Here is a 20,615-nt window from a genome sequence, read left to right as displayed (position 1 = left end):
GATGGTATAAAAAGTGATATGAAATGATTTTTTGCTGGACATTTTCCACTCTTGCCTGTTTTAGGGTTAATTTCACTTTCATCAATCATTGAATTTAACAAAGAAGGAAAGAAAGAAAACTTCTACTCTCTGTGTGTGTGTGTGTGTGTGTGTGTGTGTGTGTGTGTGTGTGTGTGAGAGAGAGAGAGAGAGAGAGAGAGAGAGAGAGAGGGTCAGAGGGGGGAAGGGCTGGTTTGTGGTGGTAAATACCCGGCTGTAACAACACATAAACGATCGGAAAGGCCAAAATTCCGCATGTGGATTTCAGTTAGAGGAACAGACGAGGATGCTGTTGATTAAGCCTGACGTCTAGTTTTCATTTTGATTTGGTCAAATTTCAGTTAGCGGCATCATGCTGTAGATCAGTGTGTGGCTATATTTGTCTGGATTAGGGCTATTTAACACCTTTATACTCTTGGAATTAGCGCTTTCACGTCGGATCATCGATAGATTAGTGTTGATCTCGTCTCAGGCTTTTAAGGACACTGTTTGTGTATGTTTTAAAGAAGCTCGTGAGCTAAACAAAAGCGCTAGCACAACCGGCTAGTCAACACCGGTGCATCTAGTAATTTTATTTTGAAATCTATCAATAATGGACATCGGAAATGATTCAGCTGCTTTACTAATTAGATAAATGTCAATTTTACCCTAGAGATTCACTAAATGAATCAATGGGTTTGATATTAGTATGTTAGATTAGAGGTGTAGGTTGACATTAGCATTAGCCTGTTAGCATTAGCGACTCCTTTGTTGGGAAGACTGATTGTGGTTTCACCCACTTTGCTTTTTGTTGAGGGAAATTATCGCTTTTATTCAATCCTATTGATGATTTTAATGTTTATATATTGTTATTGTTTATCTAAGACGTTCGTTTGGCTTTAACATCAGTTTTATCAAGGTAGAAATAGGAAACGAAAGGAAATGTTGGACCGCTCGTGTCTCTGGTAATACTTCTCTATAGAACAAACACATCTTTGTGTATAAACAGCGATACTAAAACTACAGAGTAGCACATTTTATCATTTAAATCTATTATGGCCTACATTTTGAGCCTAAACAAGACCTGTTTGCTATGGACACTTCTACTCTTCATTTTTATGGGTAAGACACTTTTTTACAGTTTGTGTACAAGACAGTTTTCTCCTATTTCTTTACTCAGAAATCTCCCTGTATATGTGTTTTTCCTCAAATTATTATGGTTATGTTAAAATAGCATTAATTTACTAATATAATTCTTACATGCTTAATTATTGATTAGTGGTGTGATATTTCAGTGCTACTGCTTTAGGAAAAGAGTGTGCTGCTATTCATTCACATACATTGAGGCTTCTCTAATGGTTAAATGGGGTTTGATTTAATTACTTCCATAGAAACTCTGACACGCTTTAAACATGTTGAGTGAATGTGATGACATGGCTTGTGTGTTTGAGATCAGATCTGGGTGAGTGAATGAAAGGGAACAAAGACTTCTATTGTTTACAGCATGTCTGTCCATCTCTGTGATTGAATCCCATCATCTTGACTGAAAACAAAACAAATTAATCCTTTTCCCTTTATTCTCTTGTTTTATTTCTCCTCCACTTCTGTTTATTTGCCCTGGTAGGGGATTTTCTAACGTTTGCATTTCATGTTTTGAGGAATTCTGTTTTTCTCTCCCTTTCTTTCACTTTTATTTTTGAAGGGGTGTTTTTATTGCACAACATTAGCTGGAATGATACATCTGGAGGTTAATGCGTTAACTAACTTTAACATTGAACAATATATTTTTACAGCATTTGTTAACCATTGTTAATGCTAGTAAAGTGTTCACGTTAGTTCACAGTACATTAATGTTAACAGATGCAACCTTTGATTGTAAAAATGTATTCATAAATTGAGATTAACTATGAATAAATGCTGTAGAAGTATTCTTCATTGTTAGTTCATGTTAACTAATGTAGTTAAGTAATGTTGACACATGAAACCTTATTGTAAAGTATTCTCTTTCTTATAGTTGGCCTTGCACTAGTTGATTATTTAAAGGGTTAGTTCACCCAAAAATGAAAATAATGTCATTTATTACTCACCCTCATGTCATTCTACACCCGTAAGGCCTTCGTTCATCTTCGGAGCATTGAAATTAAGATATTTTTGACTAAATACGATGGCTCAGTGAGGCCTGCATTCACAGCAATGACATTTCCTCTCTCAAGATCCATAAAGGTAATAAAAACACATTTAAAATGGTTCATGCGAGTTCAGTAGTTCTACCTTTAATATTATAAAGCGACTAGAATAGATTGATAGGAGATCCGAGTCACTGATTCGATTCGTAAAGCTCTGAAGCAGTGTTATGAAAACGGCCCATCACTCTTTTGTTGAAAAGTCATTATTTTATTTATTTTTTTGGCACACAAAAAATATTCTCGTCGCTTTATAATATTAAATTAGAACTACTGAACTCGCATGAACTGTTTTAAATATGTTTTTAGTACCTCTATGGATCTTGAAAGAGGAAGTGTCATTGCTGTGAATGCAGGCCTCATTGAGCCATCGGATTTAATCAAAAATATCTTAATTTGTGTTCCGAAGATGAATGGAGACGTGGAACGACGTGTGAGCGAGTAATAATTTTTGAGTGAACTAACCCTTTAACAGAAAAATCAGTGTAAAGTTTTATTAACACCCAATAGTTATTCAAGATTGCTTGTTAAGTATCATAAAGACCGATCCATCTGTTCCAGTTGTCAGATTTGTTGCTGGGGATATTACAACTGACCTATTGAAATAGGCAAGCTAAAATATCCACCGTATCCATCAGTTGTTGTACATTTGTTGTATGGCAGAGGCCAGGTTTGCATGCCTATGTTTGAATGTGGATGTTTTCTACTTTGCTGTGCTCCCATCATGCATTCAGCTGCTGTAAGCAAACAGACATAAGGGAATCCCCAACAGATGATCAGCAAGCTCAAACAATGAGGGCTCTTCAGGACTTACATTTTTTGTGTTCTTGCATACAGAAATGTAGTATATTGTAAATAGTACACCAACATTATACTGTAGAAATAGAAGAGTAGTATGCTTTTGGAATTGGATATAGCCAGAAATTGAATTTCTAAACCTCTCAGTTATGTGGTGTGTGTGTGTATATATACATATATGACCCGCATAACCCTTGGCTAATGTTTTGACTTGTTCTAACTGATCGAAGCCATATTTCAACTGCGATGAAGGTAATACCTTTTTAACCACTAAACCGGAAAGATAATACTAAAAACGTTACAACCCTTTCACTGTCAACCAAGTGATTCACTCTGGGATGAAAAACCTGTCTTAGTTTTGGTAAGCGTGTGGCAAATGGCCAACAGATTCAGTTTTATTTTCATATCTATTCCACTTTAAAAAATGAATAATGGAGGGAGTTTCCCTAAAATATATCACTATAATGATATTATGATAAACACATATTGACTGGAAAAATACTTATATAAATTAGATACAGCAGAAACTCCCAGTCTGCCAATATTTTGTTTTTGTTTTTTTGGCACTACTCCCTTTGCATTCTGATTTTGAAGTAAAGCATTGTGTATTCAGAATTACTGTGGTTGTTCGAACCAAATTTCTCTTTGTTACTTGAAATGTGGGAAGCATTCTGGGTCAGTCTGTTGCACACAACTGCGCTATTTTAAAATTGGTTTGGTTCTTACATTGTTCCAACTGTGGATGAAATTTAAACCTTTGATTTTCAAAGGTCTCCTGCACACCAGATCAAGTTTAAAGGATCATGTCTTTGCTCCCTTTAGGTTTTCATCTACACATGTTGATTTCTGCAGCATCATATGCATCTTGTTCAGTGGGAATAGGCTAACTGTTGTGTTTTTTTTTTTTTTTTTTTTTTTTTTTTTTGTCTGTGTTTTTACAGGAAATGCAGTTTCTTCGGAGCACAGCGAGAATGTATATGTATCTGGGATGTCAAACGGTAAAGTTCTGTTTTGGTTCACAGACCCAGTTTATGGATCTTGTTAATCTTCCGAGCAAAATAGACACTTAATCAGGTTAAACTCTGTATGGGTGACTGATATCCAAAGCATTGAGTCCTCAAACATAGCTTGTAGGGAGCTGTATGTCTTTTTCTCTCTTTTTTTTTTTTTCTTTTTCTTTTTTTTAAGGAATTTAAGGCATAAAGGCTTTTGATATTTAGCCCAGATTAGTCTGCAACCCACATGTTACCTCTTGCCTGGCTAACTTTTAACTGAAAGCTTACTTGCTACTCTTTCATCCACCCCATTTCATTAGCAGGCAGCTGTATTTCTAGCATTGTTTTGAGGGTGAGTTCTGGAACCCATGTTATTAGGTTACATTGCAAATGTATTTAACAATTCACTATTTTGGTGTCCACTCTGCCTTTAAGTCTAAAGCAGCATCATTTGTAATGGAAATATTTTGGAAACATTTATTCTGAATGATGTCAGCAGAAATGTTAACATATTTCATTCACTACTGAAAAAAGGACTAAAATGGTTTAAGCTAACTAAAAATGAACTTTTAGACAAAATATATATGGTATATATTTTTTTCTTTTTTTTACTCTTGGAATCAATTATGAAATGTTCTGTCTGCTTTACATGAAGAGGGTTTTTTATATGGAGCATATGCAATGTAGCATGTCCAAATAAGTAATTTACAAGGTTTCATATTGGTTAAGAGATAGTTAACTTGGTTTTGGACAGTGCTACTGTGTATTTATAAACCCATTATGTGCTTAAATGTGTGTGCAGGGTCCTAATATTTATGTTTTTGTGGTCTTCTCCAGCCTGTGGAGATGTAGCGGAGCAGATAAGGGCATCCAGTGGAGTGATAACCAGCCCTGGCTGGCCCTTTGAATACCCTTCTCGAATCAACTGCAGCTGGAACATCAGGGCCAACCCTGGAGAGATCATCACCATCAGGTAACACCTCACCACAATACAATACCACTATATATATAAAATAAATGTATATAATAATTTTTTTCGGCATCAGCCGATAAGTTTTCCTGATTGGCAATGTGTCAGAAGCGGGACTTTTATTTTGATACGTTATTAATTGAACTGTTAAAGGGTTCGTTCACCCAAAAATGAAAATTGTCATTAAGTACTCAGAACCCCGAATGCCGTGCCTCACCGCACTTTCATCTTGCACGGACAAATTCACACAAAATTGTCGAGTATCATCGTAAACATAGTCGGTTATGTCTTAAGTGAACGTAAATGTGAGATAAGATGCGTGTAACAGTATATTGTATATGTGCAGCTCTTAAAGTGACAGCAGCCTCATATTCCTGCTGCGGTCTGTTATGTTAAACAAAAGAAAGAAAAAAATCTTGTGCTGTTCTTGATTGAATAAGTTTAATAAGGGTTAATCTATATTTATACAGTGAAGACTATGCAGTGATATTTTACATTTCTCTTTACATTACCTGAATCTAGTTTAGACCCTACATGAAAAACCTGGAAAGAAGATTTGTATGTGTTTGTTCTGTAGTATTTATTTATTTATTTTTTTTTTTTTTTTGTGCCATTGCTCGTAATTGATTGTTCTTATTTTATTTCTGACTAGTTATAAAATATTATTACTACTAGTTTTTGGTGTCATAACTTTATTTATTAAGGTTACATTTATAAAAAGAAACAACTAAAATAATAACTTGGCCTATTTTATTTTATTTATTTATTTTCTTGTGATGGGGCCAGTGAAAATTTTGGCAAGAAAAGTAAAAATTTGAACCAGAAAAAATATTTAGCGTTGAGCTCTGACGTGTTGTTCTGTGCTTGACAGTCAGTCTGTGCGAATTGAATGCATACAGGAGAGTACAGTTGTCACTGGAGATGCACGATTGACAAACTTGAAACCCTTGATTTCAAACTAAGCTGTGCTTTATCCAGTTTCCCAGTGGCATATTTGTCATTTTCACTGTGCTGTATGTAAAGTTAGTGTTACCTTCTCTTTATTTGAAGAAAAAGAAAAGAAAAAAAAAAGATTCCTAGTGTGCACAAACTTACCAGATTACTGAGTGCCCTTTTTTTCTTATATATATTTTTTTTTTACATAGTTTTTTTTTATTTGTGAAAATGCTGTGATAGGATTAGGGGCCGACCAATTATCGTCCTGGCCGATTATCGGCACTTTGGTTATTGGTATTGGTCATTTTCAAAACTGATTTGCCGATAAAATAATTTAATTTTGAAATGCGCTATTTGGCTCTGATGCAGCCACCTCTGTCTGAACGCACCACTCTGTGGCCTAGAGCAAGCTCCGCCCACCTCCCATCTGATTTGTTGGGAGTTGCAAGTCCGGCCAATCGGCCTGGAAGGCTAAAAGCATGGAAAGATTTGCACACTCACACCGAAAGCACTTGCTAACTGAAGCTGCTTCAGTGATCACACATCAGTTGTCTCTCAAATGTAAAGGCCAGAACACACCAAGCCGATGCCGACGAACTAGTGGTGACGAAAGCAGACTGCAGGGTTGGCTCACGTCGGCAGCGTCTGTGTCCAAAGTTGCCCTGACACACAAAACCAACGCTAAACAGCCGACGGCCAAGTAGCACGCCTGTTCTGCGCCTGCGTGAGATGAAATGCCTTTCCAAACCATCAGGTGGCAGTATCTGAACAGCCAATCAGAATGATTAGATGGCCAGATGGACCGACGAGTTCTGACTCCGATTCAACATTTCAAATCGGCCGAAAAAAAGCAGACGAGGACCAACTTCAGCCGACGGTGCGGAACACACTGAGAAAACTTAGTCGGGCGACGAAGACAGCCGACCGTCTGCTTGGTGTGTTCCTGCCTTAAGGCAGCAGCAGACGTTGCAATAAATCACGACTATACTGAAGTTGCAAAACACCTCAATATAATCAGGGCCTGAATTCGGGCGCGGGATTGCGCATAATTCTACACATTCCCGCAGCTTTCGCAATTATTAAGCGAGAAATTTACAGAAGTTCAAGAAGTTATATATCGCCATCGGCCACCCTACACTAAGATAGTGACATCGGCCATAAAAAAATTATAAATGTATAATTTTATATATATATATATATATATATATATATATATATATATATATATATATATATATATATATATATATATATATATATATATATATATATATATATATATATATATATATATATATATATATATATATATATATATATATATATATATTTTTTTTTTTTTCCTTCACTTACTGACACCTCAAACAAACTCCCTTTGAAATGGTTCTATATTTCTGTATTTGTTCTGCATCTGTTCTATTCTTGTACAGCCTGTTTGCCTCAATCAGAGCATTTGTTTGTGTCTTTATCCAAGAATGGTGTCCATGGTTACTGGCACAGAAATAGAACCAATGGTTATTTTTTTCCACAGGATGTGATTTTTGTGGTTAACACAACAATTCACTAATTCTGCCAATGGGAGCTGCTGGGAGATGATTGGTCCAGTTTTCAGCGAGACATGTGGCCCACATATACCTCCTTTTTAAAATGTCTTTAGTTTGGTAGAGCTTTTCCCAGCATCATGTTTCTTTGGTACTATTTAATAATATATATGGAAGTCATGATCTGTTGCAGTTTGAGACATAGGATGCAACAAGACATAACCCTTTATCTAATGTCAGTTAACTCATTAAATTATTAATGAGCTGTTTATCTTATTGATTACAGGGATGCTGTTTTTTATACTGTTGTGCACATACCTGATGTTCTTGTACTTAAAATTGGTTGTACTTTTAGTTTTCAGGACTTTGAAATTCAGAGCTCGCACCGATGTGGTTTAGACTGGATCTCCATTGGCACCTACAAGAACCTAGATGGGTACCGGGCCTGTGGCTCATCCATTCCGGCCCCTTACATTTCCTCTCAGGATCACGTGTGGATCAAGTTCCACTCTGATGACAGCATGACTGGAAAGGGCTTCAGGCTCTCTTACATAACAGGTAGACTTGCTATTTATATCCCTTTAAATACTGCTGCATCATAGAGGATGCAGTTACGTAGATGCCTTTAACACTGTGTGGCACTGCCACGCAACATTTGTTAATTTTCTCTTGTCTATCTCATAGGCTGCGTTTACACTGCAGGTCTAGGTACCCAATTTTGATTTGTTGGCTCTCCGTATTTTTTTTTGTTGTTCGTTTTTTTTTTTTTTTTTTTTTTTTTTTTGGATGACCAGCTTACACCTTTTAAAAGTGACCCATATCCGTTATCTGCATTTACTCTATACACTTGGTGAAACAACCCAAGATAGACGTACTGACCTGGAAAAGCTTAGGCCGAAAAGGAAGAAAAAAGGGTGTGATTTGCAATGCATGCAGACAAAATTATAATACAAGCTTTTGCTTTTCACACCATCTTTAAAGGTCAGGAAAACATTGCTCTCTTAAGGTGGAGAAAAAAAGAGGAGAGTCCTTGTTGCAGCCTGGGTGAATGTAGCTGCTCTAATCGCTGTGGTTGGTGTCCACCTGAGTTGACCTCATTTGCCACCGTCATTGAATATCTGATTTATCTGCTTACCTGGCAGACGCAAATGCACGTATCCGATTCATATCAGATTTATTTCCACATATGAATGAGGCCTGAAACTGATCTGGGAATATCGGAATCAATGTGCTTTTTTCCTGCTTGCAAGTTTGTGGGTCGTATCCGATCTGTGCCACCTGGGAGAATAAAAAATGGAATTGGGTCACTTGAACCATGTAATGTGAATGTGGCCAAATTGTCTTTGGTTAATTGAAATAGCCATGCTTTTCAAGAACAGGTTAACTTGGCTTTGTTCTTGAATCAGTTTTTTTTTTTTTTTTTTTTTTTCTTGCTATAGCAAGCACTCACTATTGTCACTTGCTCAAAATTAAGTTTGGAAAACCTCCCAACTAGTGTTGTCAAAAGTACCGACTTTGGTACCTATCGGTACTGAAATTTTAAAAATGTGGCGCTTTTAGTGCTGTTGAGCGGATTCGTAAATGCCTCTGATTGGCCATTGTGTTGATAGGCTCATCGGATATGTCTGTGATTGGCTACAATGATCAACGCACGGAACTGTTTGAATTTGAAAGCAAGCGTCTATTTATCCGCGATAGACACCTGGGGCCTGTACCTTGATGGTAGTTGAACAAACCCAGGGTTATAGGATTAGTTTTGAGTTGACAAAACCAAACCACTCCAATCCGGCTTTGCTGGTACCATGATGCTGATCATCAACTTTCTCTGTCAACTCAGGCTTTGATCCTGAGTTTGTGGAGCATGTGCATATGAATCTGTGACATCAGTGGTGAACAGCCAATCACATGCCTTGCAACAGAGATAAACTGATTCACTTCTCGCGAGAGAGCCAGCGTGATTCAAAACTCTTTTGCTGAAAATGAACTTAAACGCGTTTACACTAATGGAAAATACTTGTCTGTGAAAGAGGACAAATAAAAGAAATGCTCTTTCTCTAGCAGTGCAAGTGAAAGTTGTGGAGTTAGTTTATATAGTTACATACAAGGTCACATGTATGATGTAATCATATTTAAAGAGTATATTTACACCTTATTTATATTACATATGATCTATATATTAATATTCATTGAAACTAAATGCTTAACAACTGTTAAACTAAACATGCCTGTGTGTAATGGATTATTAAAAATATAGATCATATTATACAAATCATATATAAATCATAAATTAATTCTAAGTAATTATCATTAAAACCAGAAAATTTAATCGTTAAATATTTGTTTTTACTATATAATGACCTTTAACTTGGTGAAGAGCGTCATTGATGACTATAGCGTTGATCATTGAAGCCAATCGCAGACATATCCGATGAGCCATGAACTCAGTGGCCAATCAGAAGTGTTTATGAATCCGCTCAACAGGTCACAAAACATCACATTTTTAAAATTTCAGTATCGACTAGGTACTGAAGTCGATACTTTTGACAACTCTACTCCCAACCCTATCAATTTCAACTCGGCCAGTGATAAAATGGGATTAGAGCTCACAGGCTTGCATTGATTAAGTGAAATAAGTCCTGTCTAGAGACCAGAATATCATAGACTCTTTAGGGTTTGGCTATTTAGACTTAATGCTAACTATAGCTGTAGATCTTAGACTTACCTATGGCTGTTGCATGTTATAAACATCCTCTGAAACAAATCTTCTAAAAATGTATAAATCAAACATTACTGCTAATGCTTATGTCCATCCAAAAGCATAATATCTGTTTGTAATTTGTAGGGAAATCAGAAGAAGCCAGTTGCAAGCCTGACCAATTCCACTGTGCTAATGGGAAGTGTATCCCGGAGTCATGGAAGTGTAACACCATGGATGAATGTGGCGATAACTCAGACGAGGAGCTGTGCGTACAGCCAAACCCCTCCGCGTTCTTCTCCTTCCAACCCTGCGCCTTTAACCAGTTCCCTTGTCTCTCGCGCTACACCCGTGTTTACACCTGTCTGCCAGAGTCCCTCAAATGTGATGGTAGCATTGACTGTCAAGACTTGGGTGATGAGATCGACTGTGACGTACCCACCTGTGGCGAATGGCTGCGCAATTTCTACGGTACTTTCAGCTCACCCAACTATCCTGACTTTTATCCGCCTGGTAGTAACTGCACCTGGCTGATCGACACTGGTGACCACCGTAAGGTTATCTTACGCTTTATGGACTTCAAGCTGGATGGCACAGGTTATGGCGATTATGTTAAAGTCTACGATGGATTAGAGGAGAACCCAAGGCGTCTGTTGCGTGTGTTGACGGCATTTGACTCTCGAGCCCCTGTAGCGGTGGTGTCATCTTCAGGACAGCTTCGGATACACTTTTATGCAGACAAAATCAATGCAGCTCGAGGCTTTAATGTTACATATCAAGTAGATGGCTTCTGTTTGCCTTGGGAAATCCCATGTGGAGGGAACTGGGGTTGCTACACTGAACAACAGCGCTGTGACGGCTACTGGCACTGTCCCAATGGCAGGGACGAGCTCAACTGCAGCAACTGCCAGGAGGATGAGTTCCCATGCTCACGAAACGGTGCCTGCTACCCACGTTCTGACCGGTGCAACTACCAGAACCGTTGCCCAAATGGCTCCGATGAGAAGAACTGCTTTTTCTGCCAACCTGGAAACTTCCACTGCAAGAACAACCGCTGTGTTTTTGAAAGCTGGGTGTGTGATGCACAAGACGACTGTGGGGATGGAAGTGATGAAGAGAGCTGTCCAGTAATTGTACCCACACGAGTAATTACTGCCGCTGTAATCGGGAGTCTGATCTGTGGCCTGCTGCTTGTCATTGCTCTGGGCTGCACCTGCAAATTGTATTCACTCAGGATGTTTGAGCGCAGGTAAGTTAATGGCCAGACTATGGGGCCGTTTACAAGACACCGTTTTCAACTTAAAATGGAAAACTTTTTATGCGTTTTAGTACATTTACACGACAACAGCGTTTTGGAGGCCTGAAAATGCAAACTTTTGAAAACGATACCATTATCGTCTCTTCGTAAACTCCTTTTTTGTACATCGTTGTCGTGTAAAACGTACCCTTAAGCTAAAATAGAAATTGATTGTTAGGAAAAAATTATTTAGCAGCTTATCAGTGTATGCTTCTGTGACTGTTCTCTTGTCAACTACCAATTAATGGGTTGGTGGTTCTTGCAGGTCATTTGAGACTCAGCTTTCTAGAGTGGAAGCTGAGTTACTGAGAAGAGAAGCCCCTCCCTCATATGGGCAGCTGATTGCTCAAGGACTGATCCCCCCAGTGGAAGATTTTCCTGTCTGCTCTGGAAATCAGGTAAGAAGACCAATTAGTTTACCGACTTAACCTTAAAGGTCCCGTTCTTCGTGATCCCATGTTTCAAACATTAGTTAGTGTGTAATGTTGTTGTTAGAGTATAAATCAAATCTGTAAAATTTTAAAGCTCAAAGTTCAATGCCAAGCGAGATATTTTATTTATCAGAAGTCGCCTACATCGAAAGGCCAGTTTGGACTACATCCCTCTACTTCCTTCTTTAATGACGTCACTAAAACAGTTTTTTGACTAACCTCCGCCCACAGGAATACACAAGAGTTGCGTTTGTAGAGTGTGTTTGTCGCCATGTCGTCGAAACGCTGTTATTTTCATCCCGCAGTCCAATCACCGGGTCTGATTCCGGCTCAGATTGATAGGGTAAAATTAAAGACATGTTTAAAATAACACTGAGCGCGTGCATCTCCACGTTATGGAAGAGGCGTGACCTTTCCGGGCAAGGTTCGCTCAGAGCTGTCGAATCACAACACAGGAACCGCTGGCACAATCAGAACTCGTTACGTATTTCTGAAGGAGGGACTTCATAGAACAAGGAAGTCATCAGCCCGTTTTTATGACAGTGGAAACAGCGGTATACAGATAAGTAAATTATGTGAAAAATACTGTGTTTTTTTTACACGCGAAACATGAACACATGTTATATTGCACACTATAAACACAATCAAAGCTTCAAAAACACACGAAAAACGGGACCTTTAAAATCCTTACATAAGTAATTATAAGTAGGCCTACTTCTAAAAATAATTTACAAATTGAAAAAAATTAAACAATTGTATGTTAAGAATTTTAAACTAATATAACTTTAAAACATACAAGCAATTACCAAATAATAAAGAGGAGCAATGGAACATATTACAAGCAATAAACAAAAGTGCTTTTCAGTATTTTAGATTATCTGAACATTTTCTTTCTCATGTTTACTGTCGTTTAATTGTTACATCATAGACAGCGGGAGATCTAATAAGTTGCGTTCACGCATGGATCTTTTGAAATTCAAGTAATGCGGTTTGTCCTGTCAATTTAATCCGTTAAGACAAAACTGGCTGTGTTTACATTACTTTTGCATCATAAAACCATTTTGAGACGCAAGCATATGAAACCACTTGCACAGAGTCACGCACAGCCTCATGCGCGAGCACTCTTCACAAACAGAGTCAGCATTTGAAATGGATAGCAGCTTTCTGTGAGTTTCATATTTTAAATGTATAAGTCCACTGCATTCCAAATGACATAAATGATACCTTCATAAAGCATTTGTAATGAAAGTACCGACGGGCGAGACCGCGCACCGCAACATCAAAGCAGGCGTCTCTCACAATGTATCCTGTGCAGTGAAGTTCGCGAATGTCATTGTAATTCACTTCAACCTTTCCGAACTTTATGAATGATTATTTTGCGGAAGGTTCGAGTGATGTATGCGTGTGAGGAATTGGAAGCAAGCAGAATCCGGGTGTTCCTAAAGCACACAATCTGAATAAAATCTAAGCTCAGAATCGATTCTGAAATGATTAGAATCGATCCAAAATCGTTGCAGAGAGAATCGTGATGCATCAATGGATCAAATTATTTTTTTATTTTCCCTCCCACCCCTAATACACAAAGTACAATAGCTATATTAGCATCCACAACAATGCACTAAAATGCTTTGTATTATATAGGCCCCGATGTACTCACAGCAGAGTTCTTCGTTTAGGGGTAAAAAGTTTAAAATACCTGAGCAGTGATATACTGTTAGCGAACATCCAACACTGCTGAGAGCGATTGGTTAGATGAATATGCAAAAATGTGCTGTGCGCTTTACACACAACAAAAATGAGAAAACATCTAGCTTTTTTTTTTTTTTTTTTTTTTTTTTTTTTTAAAGGCATAAGAAAAGCATCTGATCAAAGCAACGTGGATGTTTGCACGTTTTTTTTCGTTACATTTATTTATATAGCACTTTATACAATAGATTGCTTAAAAGCATGCAGCTTTATAGTATTTAACATGAAAAACAGTCTCAGTGTCTCATTTTATCATGGGTACAACTTCATTTTCTACTATAAAGCGACTCTCCAGTGTGTTTGTGTTTTTACCCGTGGACGTCTGACCTTGATGGACTCAACAAAAGAAATTAAATTAACCAGACAAGTTCCACATGAAAGGAGGCGGAGCCTCAACACACGCCTACCTTTTATGTAATCACCATGGACCAATGGGAATTCAAAGGTGTTTACCACCTTGTGCAGACTTTTCCAGAAAGTTTGCTTTGGCAAGCAGTTTCGAACTCATCTTGGCCTGATTTTGTTCAAAATTATGTCATCAGTTTGTTCCTTGATTTTACTTCAAGTATATCGGGGCCTTAAGCGCACGTTATGTCGTCTGCCGCCTTTAATGCTTTCGCTCAGTGGATTCTGATTTTATTATTTTTTTTTTTTTATTATTATTATTATTAATAATAATAATAAAAATAATAATAATAATAATATTATTATTATTATTATTGTTCAGCTGGAAAAAAAACATTCTGAAACTTATTCCAAATATATAATTCCCTTGTGTTGTGTGGAATTTCCTTTTGTCACAAAATTAGAACAGTTATTAAACCTTTAGTTATCATTCTTGGTGTGAACTGAGGCAAAAGGACTTATGGTTGTTCCTCCTCCATGTTTGGGCAGAAACTACCATGTCTATTCATGCCCAAAAGCAAAGTTTTTCTGTTTAGACCTGAAGCTCCAGGGGTTTTGGCATTAAAGAGGAATTTTTGCATGAAATCACTTACCCACTCACCAATGTCTCCATTTTATTTGATGTATTGGGTAAATGTTACCACACAAAATGAATATTGATAAGCCAAGCCTGTTATCTCTATAATTTGCACAAAGTTGCTATCTGACTGATCTCGAGATGTTCCCAGACAATAGAAAGCATGATGTTTGTCCTGCATGTTATGGATGACATTAGGTAACACTACCTGTTGTTCTTTCAGGCATCTGTTTTAGAAAACCTAAGACTGGCAGTCCGTTCTCAGCTGGGATTCACCTCAATCCGACTCCCCACCACAGGGCGCCATGGCAACATCTGGAGACGCCTGTTCAATTTCACACGTTCACGGCGATCTGGTTCTCTTGCGCTAGTGTCTGCAGACACTGAAGAGGGTACTGATGGCAATGCCTCGGCACGTGAGCCGGAGAGGCTTGGCTCTCACCGTGGACTCTTGCCATTGGACTCCGATGACACAGACACTGAAAGTGACCACCATCCCCGCAGGGATGTCCCCGGAGCTGTTGGAGGCCTGATGGCCCCACTACCACAGAAAACTCCCCCTACAACAGCCGTGGAAGCCATCGTCTCGGTGTCTGCCAGCTCTGCCCCACTGGTCAGCCGAGAGAGCAGCATCTCTGAGAGTATCTCAGAAAGTTCTGGAGTAACTGGACCTCCGTGTACTACTACTGCTACTTCTGCAAGGAGCCCCTTCAGCAGTGCTTTAAGCCGGGTCACCCGCAGCCTGCGCTGGATTCGTTTCTCTCTAGGTCGCTCTGGCGACGGAGGGTCAAGTGGCATTGGGCAGAATCACAGCCCTCTGCGGCAACTGGAGCAAGGAAGTGCGGGCTGTACTGGTGTCGGGATTAGGGGTGAGGACGAGGATGACGTGGAGCTCCTCATTCCTGTCTCGGACGCCGGCTCCCTGGACAGTGATGAGAGCTCCAGGCCCCTGCTGGAACAAGGCCTGGAGCAGGCTTTTGTGCCCCACCTCGCCCCCACTGCCGTCTCTCTCAGAGGCCGGCTGGTGGGTAGGGACGGCCCCTGTGAACACTGTGGAATTGTCCATACGGCGCAGATCCCAGACGCTTGTCTGGAGGCGACGGCAAAAACAGAAACTAGTGATGATGAGTCACTGCTGCTCTGTTAAGATGCAGAAGAACTACCCATATGACTAAAATGCCCCTGCTCACAGCTTGCCATTTCTGTTATCGCCCCCTAGTGGAGCGGAGGTTGAATGTCTTTAGACACGTGTCCTCTTATAAAACGAAGAGCTTCAGAAATCAGGTACTTTTAAAGACCAGTCTGTAAAAATCATACAGAGTACGAGAACTCCCCAATCCCACTGTCCCTTCCACTGTGCAATATTAGTATTCATTGAGATGTTTACCAGGTCAAAGTCTATTTTTCTGAAGAGTCAAATTAAGCTCACATAGAGTAGAGAGTGGGCCATTAATCTGCAGTTCTCAGTATGGGAAAGCAGCACAAACAAATGTATCTATCCTGGACAGTGTGGAACAGTGAAAAACTGAACACATCCGAGCCCTCGGAGGGATTTGTTATCTAACCTTTTAATTTATTTGTACATTTGATGTCACATTTGTTTTATTAAAGGAATGGTTGACCCAAAAACTCACTCAACCTCATGTTGTTCCAGACATAATATTTGCGGAGTTATTTTGAATAATGTCCTCAAAGCTTTTTTCTATACAGTGAAAGTGAATCGTGACGGGCTGTCAGGCGTCTAAAACGATGATAAAACGGCACATGCGCATATGGCGTATCAAGGTACATTGTGTTAGATTTGGCATCAAATGCCATTGGTTCTGGTTTATTGGGTGGGGGCGATTTTCAACTATTAACGCAAAGTCATATGGACTTATTTCTTTTTTGTTCCTATTGTATGGAAAAGAGTGGCTTGGACATTCTGCAAAGTTTTTTGTTTTAGGAGTAAAAAAAAAAAAAAAATCCTTCAAAGTAATTTTGTATTTCATAGAAGAAAGTCAGATGGGTTTGGAACAGATGAACAAATAACAGAATTTTCCTTTTGAGTAAAATTATTCTTTTAACTACTTGCAAAAATTTGGATATCGAACAAAAGTTTGGTACGTTTGTTCATTTCAGTGCGAGTTTGGTCCCTGCTGCAGTGGTACTATGTGCGTTACATGCAAATATGAGCGAGGGTCATTTATTTATAACGGTATAATCTGAGGGAGCTATTTTTTAAAGGATGTTGCATTGTATAACAGCCACTTTTGTTTGTTGTATTTATTTTTTTGTTACCGTTAACCTTTTGGTAACCTTACTGTTTTGGTACTGAGAATTGTGTGAGTGTGTATATTTATTATTGGTTTTCATTTCGATAGCGTTTACTTGAAAAGCATGTCCAGCTGTCTTGTGCTTATTTTTTCCATTTCATAATGCGGTGTTAATATATATATCTATATAATTATATACACACACACACATACACAAACATGCAAAAGATATATATATATATATATAAAGATAAAAAGAAAAATGTTTACTGCACCAAGAGAATAAAAGTGTTCATCCCACTTGTTTGTTTGACTTCTTTTTTTTTTTTTTTTTCCCTAAAGTGCGCAATGGATTTTGGTTTGTAGCAAAGAGGAAGCATTCTAAAAGTTGTCTGTGGGCTGCAGAAAAGAAATCACACCAGTGTCTCCTGATGGCCCCTAGACACACTAAAAGAAAAAATGTTGAGCCACACCAATGAGAGAGAGAAAAAAAACATGACTATGCATAAATTCTTGCTGTTGTTTCCACTGGTGGAGCCAGAAGCCTGTTTAATTTTCTCAAATATAGTCAAGGATTTATTCTGATTAAAAAGCTAAACGCATATTAAACTGATATGACCCCTAATTTAAAAGTTTATGATGCCTTGTACATGTTACTTTTATAAAAATAAAAAAAAATCACTCGGACATATTTCTCAACCTAGGGGTCACTTTTTCAAAACTCTGAAAAAAGCTTACGCCACTGAGGTTAGGGCACTTTTTCAAAACTCTTTGAAAAAGAGGTGACAACTGTCAGCTTGGTACAGCAGTTAATTTCACATTCAAAATGTGTTAAAACACTAACAGTTTTTCTCAGTTGCTAAAACACTAAACCTCATTCTCTGAACCAAATGCTCAGTGGCCTAAACATATTTGGCAAAACTTTAAACAAGTTCAGGTAGTTGGACACTATTTGCAATTCTCATGCACACTTTTTGCAAAACTAAATACATTCTCACTCAATAAAACACACATTGTGCATCACTGTGTTGGATAATGGTAAACATGACATGAGCTTCAAAAGTTAGTTGTCATTGTTTACACACAGCGACTCAAAATTTTGATACCAACAATGGATGGAAACAATCTGAGAGGTGGAGGAGCAAGAGTATGTGTAAGAGTTGGATGAGGAAGAGAAAGAGCAAGGGGTGGAGTGTTGTCAAGGCCGAATCCGGGTTTTTCCCTTAGCCTGGCAAGAGACAACATTGCCTCTGATGTGGACAAAGTCCTCAGGCATGACCCAACACGAAGACGTGATACTGAGGCAGAATGAATCTATCATTTTCATTTTGCACTTTTTTTTAAGGTATACTGTAACATGCTTTAATTTAGTTTTCTTTGACATTTTGGGCTTTTGCAGCATTTTTACAGTATGCAAGTGCTGATACATATACAGTATATTCACCTAAGCTGCAATTACTATGTAAATGTATGTAGCAAATTGCTGTCTTTTGTATTGTTTTTTTGAAAAGGTTTTTTGAACAGGTTTATCAGTTTTGAAAACAGTATGTAAATATGCAAACTGGCCTGTAGGTTCATAGAGTTTTGATGGTGTTTGTGTCTATGTGAGAAAAGAATTCACGTAATTTGAAAGTAGTCATTGAAATGCATTTTGTGCCTAAGCAATGATAAGATGGCCCACAGTTTATCCCACAAAGACTGCTGTTATGTTCAATGTGTGAAGAGTTTTGAAAAAGTGACCTATAGTAGTGTGAAAATGGTTGTAGTAAAAAAAAAAAAAAACTGTAATCAACCTTTTAGCGCCACACAGTGGACATTTCTCTTGGAAATTGCAGAGATATGTATCATAATGCATGCTATTTCACATTTTACATTTTATCAGTTTTGAAAACAGTATGTAAATATGCAATCTGGCCTGTAGGTTCATAGAGTTTTGATGGTGTTTGTTTCTATGTGATATACACTACCGTTCAAAAGTTTGGGACCGGTAAGATTTTTAATGACTTTAAAAGAAGTTTCATCTGCTCACCAAGGCTGCATTTATTTAATTAAAAATACAGTAAAATCAGTAATATTGTGAAATATTATTACAATTTAAAATAACTGTTTTCTATTTGAAAATATTTGAAAATGTAATTTATTCCTGTGATGGCAAAGCTGAATTTTAGCATCATTACTCCAGTCTTCAGTGTCACATGATCCTTCAGAAATCATTCTAATATGATGATTTGCTGCTCAAGAAACATTTATTGTTTACAATTGTACAAAAATATTTGTGTACAATATTTTTTTCAGGATTCTTTGATGAACAGAAAGTTCAAAAGAACAGCATTTATTTGAAATATAATCTTTTGTTACATTTTAAATGTCTTTACTGCCACTTTTGATCAATTTAATGCATCCTTGCTGAAACAAAAATATATTAATTTCTTTAAATTCTTCTCAAAAAAATAAAAATAAAAATTCTTACTGACCCCAAACTTTTGAACGGTAGTGTATAATGTTACAAAAGCTTTGTATTTCAGATAAATGCTGTTCTTTTGAACTTTCTATTCATCAAGGAATCCTGAAAAAAAGTATACAACTGTTTTTAACATTGCTAATAATAATAAATGTTTCTTGAGCAGCAAATCATCATATTAGAATGATTTCTGAAGGATCATGTGACACTGAAGACTGGAGAAATAATGCTGAAAATTCAGCTTTTCCAACACAGAAATAAATTACATTTTATATTATATTCCAATAGAAAACAGTTATTTTAAATTGTAATAATATTTCACAATATTGCTGTTTTTACTGTATTTTTAATTAAATAAATGCAATCTTGGTAAGCAGACAAAACGTCTTTTAAAAATATTAAAAATCTTACCGATCCCAAACTTTTGAACGATAGTGTATATATGCCAATGAATCGATTAGCCAACTCCTTTTTATACAATTAATCGAAGAAAGGATTGATAGATTCATCAATTATCAAAATATATTAGTTGCAGCCCTATAGGAATTTTTTATAAATTATTCCTCAATTATAAATCATTTTTATCAACATCTAGATTAATGAATGCAGAGACTAAATATATATAACTGTAAACTAACATGTTTTAATCAAAACATTAAATTAAATTAAATTAAATTAACTTTTTTACAATTTCAATGTACAAAGGCAAAAAGGTGTTTGGTAGCTATGATGTTTAACAGAAAATTGAACAATATGAGAGTGACTAGTCCCACTTTATATTAGGTGTCTTGCATCAAAAAGAAGAAAAAAAAGAAGAAAAAAATAGGTATGAACTTGTGTGTTCATGTTCTATTGCAAAACACATTTTCTGCTATTGATGTGGGATACAGGTGAAGTTATGGGCAGGTTTAGTGGTATAGGTAGGTTTAAGGGTTGATTAAGGGGTTTTACAGGGGTCAATAGTAGCATCTGAATCGAACAAAAACACAGTTGTAAAAGTCAATCTTTACAACATGCAGACTCCATAATGTCTCCCCCCCCCCACCTCACCCCACACGGAGAACTACCACCATTTGCTCCCAACATACATTTCAAAGACACTTGCCTGAGATAATGCCTGATCAGGAAAGTACAGGCCACAAGAATCATACATTCCGTCCATAAAAATTATATCCTGAGATGGTTTAAGCTGGTCTTTAGCTGGAGCTAGTTGCTTAGAACCATCTTAGGACCAGCGCTTGACCAGCTTAAACTAGTTCATGACCAGCTAAGGACCAGCATAAACCACCTCAAACCAGCTTCCATGC

At 37.5% G+C, this 20,615-nt stretch overlaps 1 protein-coding gene across 2 annotated transcripts; it reads left to right on the top strand.

Moving 5' to 3' along the window:
* The first annotated feature begins 200 nt into the window (after window positions 1–200).
* lrp12 (low density lipoprotein receptor-related protein 12) lies at window positions 201–16,225 on the top strand. 2 transcript variants are annotated; one of them, XM_048201951.1, is made up of 7 exons: window positions 201–1,140; window positions 3,941–3,997; window positions 4,832–4,967; window positions 7,797–7,999; window positions 10,284–11,385; window positions 11,699–11,831; window positions 14,816–16,225. In XM_048201951.1, the coding sequence occupies exons 1-7, from the start codon at window positions 1,074–1,076 to the stop codon at window positions 15,737–15,739; spliced, it is 2,622 nt and encodes an 873-aa protein (XP_048057908.1). In that variant the 5' UTR covers window positions 201–1,073; the 3' UTR covers window positions 15,740–16,225. The 2 variants fall into 2 exon arrangements, with proteins under 2 accessions (XP_048057908.1, XP_048057909.1); XM_048201952.1 differs by lacking the exon at window positions 201–1,140 and having other exon boundaries at window positions 3,944–4,007.
* The last annotated feature ends 4,390 nt before the right edge of the window (window positions 16,226–20,615 follow it).

Source organism: Megalobrama amblycephala, linkage group LG9 (genome assembly GCF_018812025.1).
Source record: "Megalobrama amblycephala isolate DHTTF-2021 linkage group LG9, ASM1881202v1, whole genome shotgun sequence".
NCBI classification, from domain to species: Eukaryota; Metazoa; Chordata; class Actinopteri; order Cypriniformes; family Xenocyprididae; genus Megalobrama; species Megalobrama amblycephala.
Note: the sequence above shows the minus strand (reverse complement) of the source record. Positions and strands in the feature narration are given on the sequence as shown.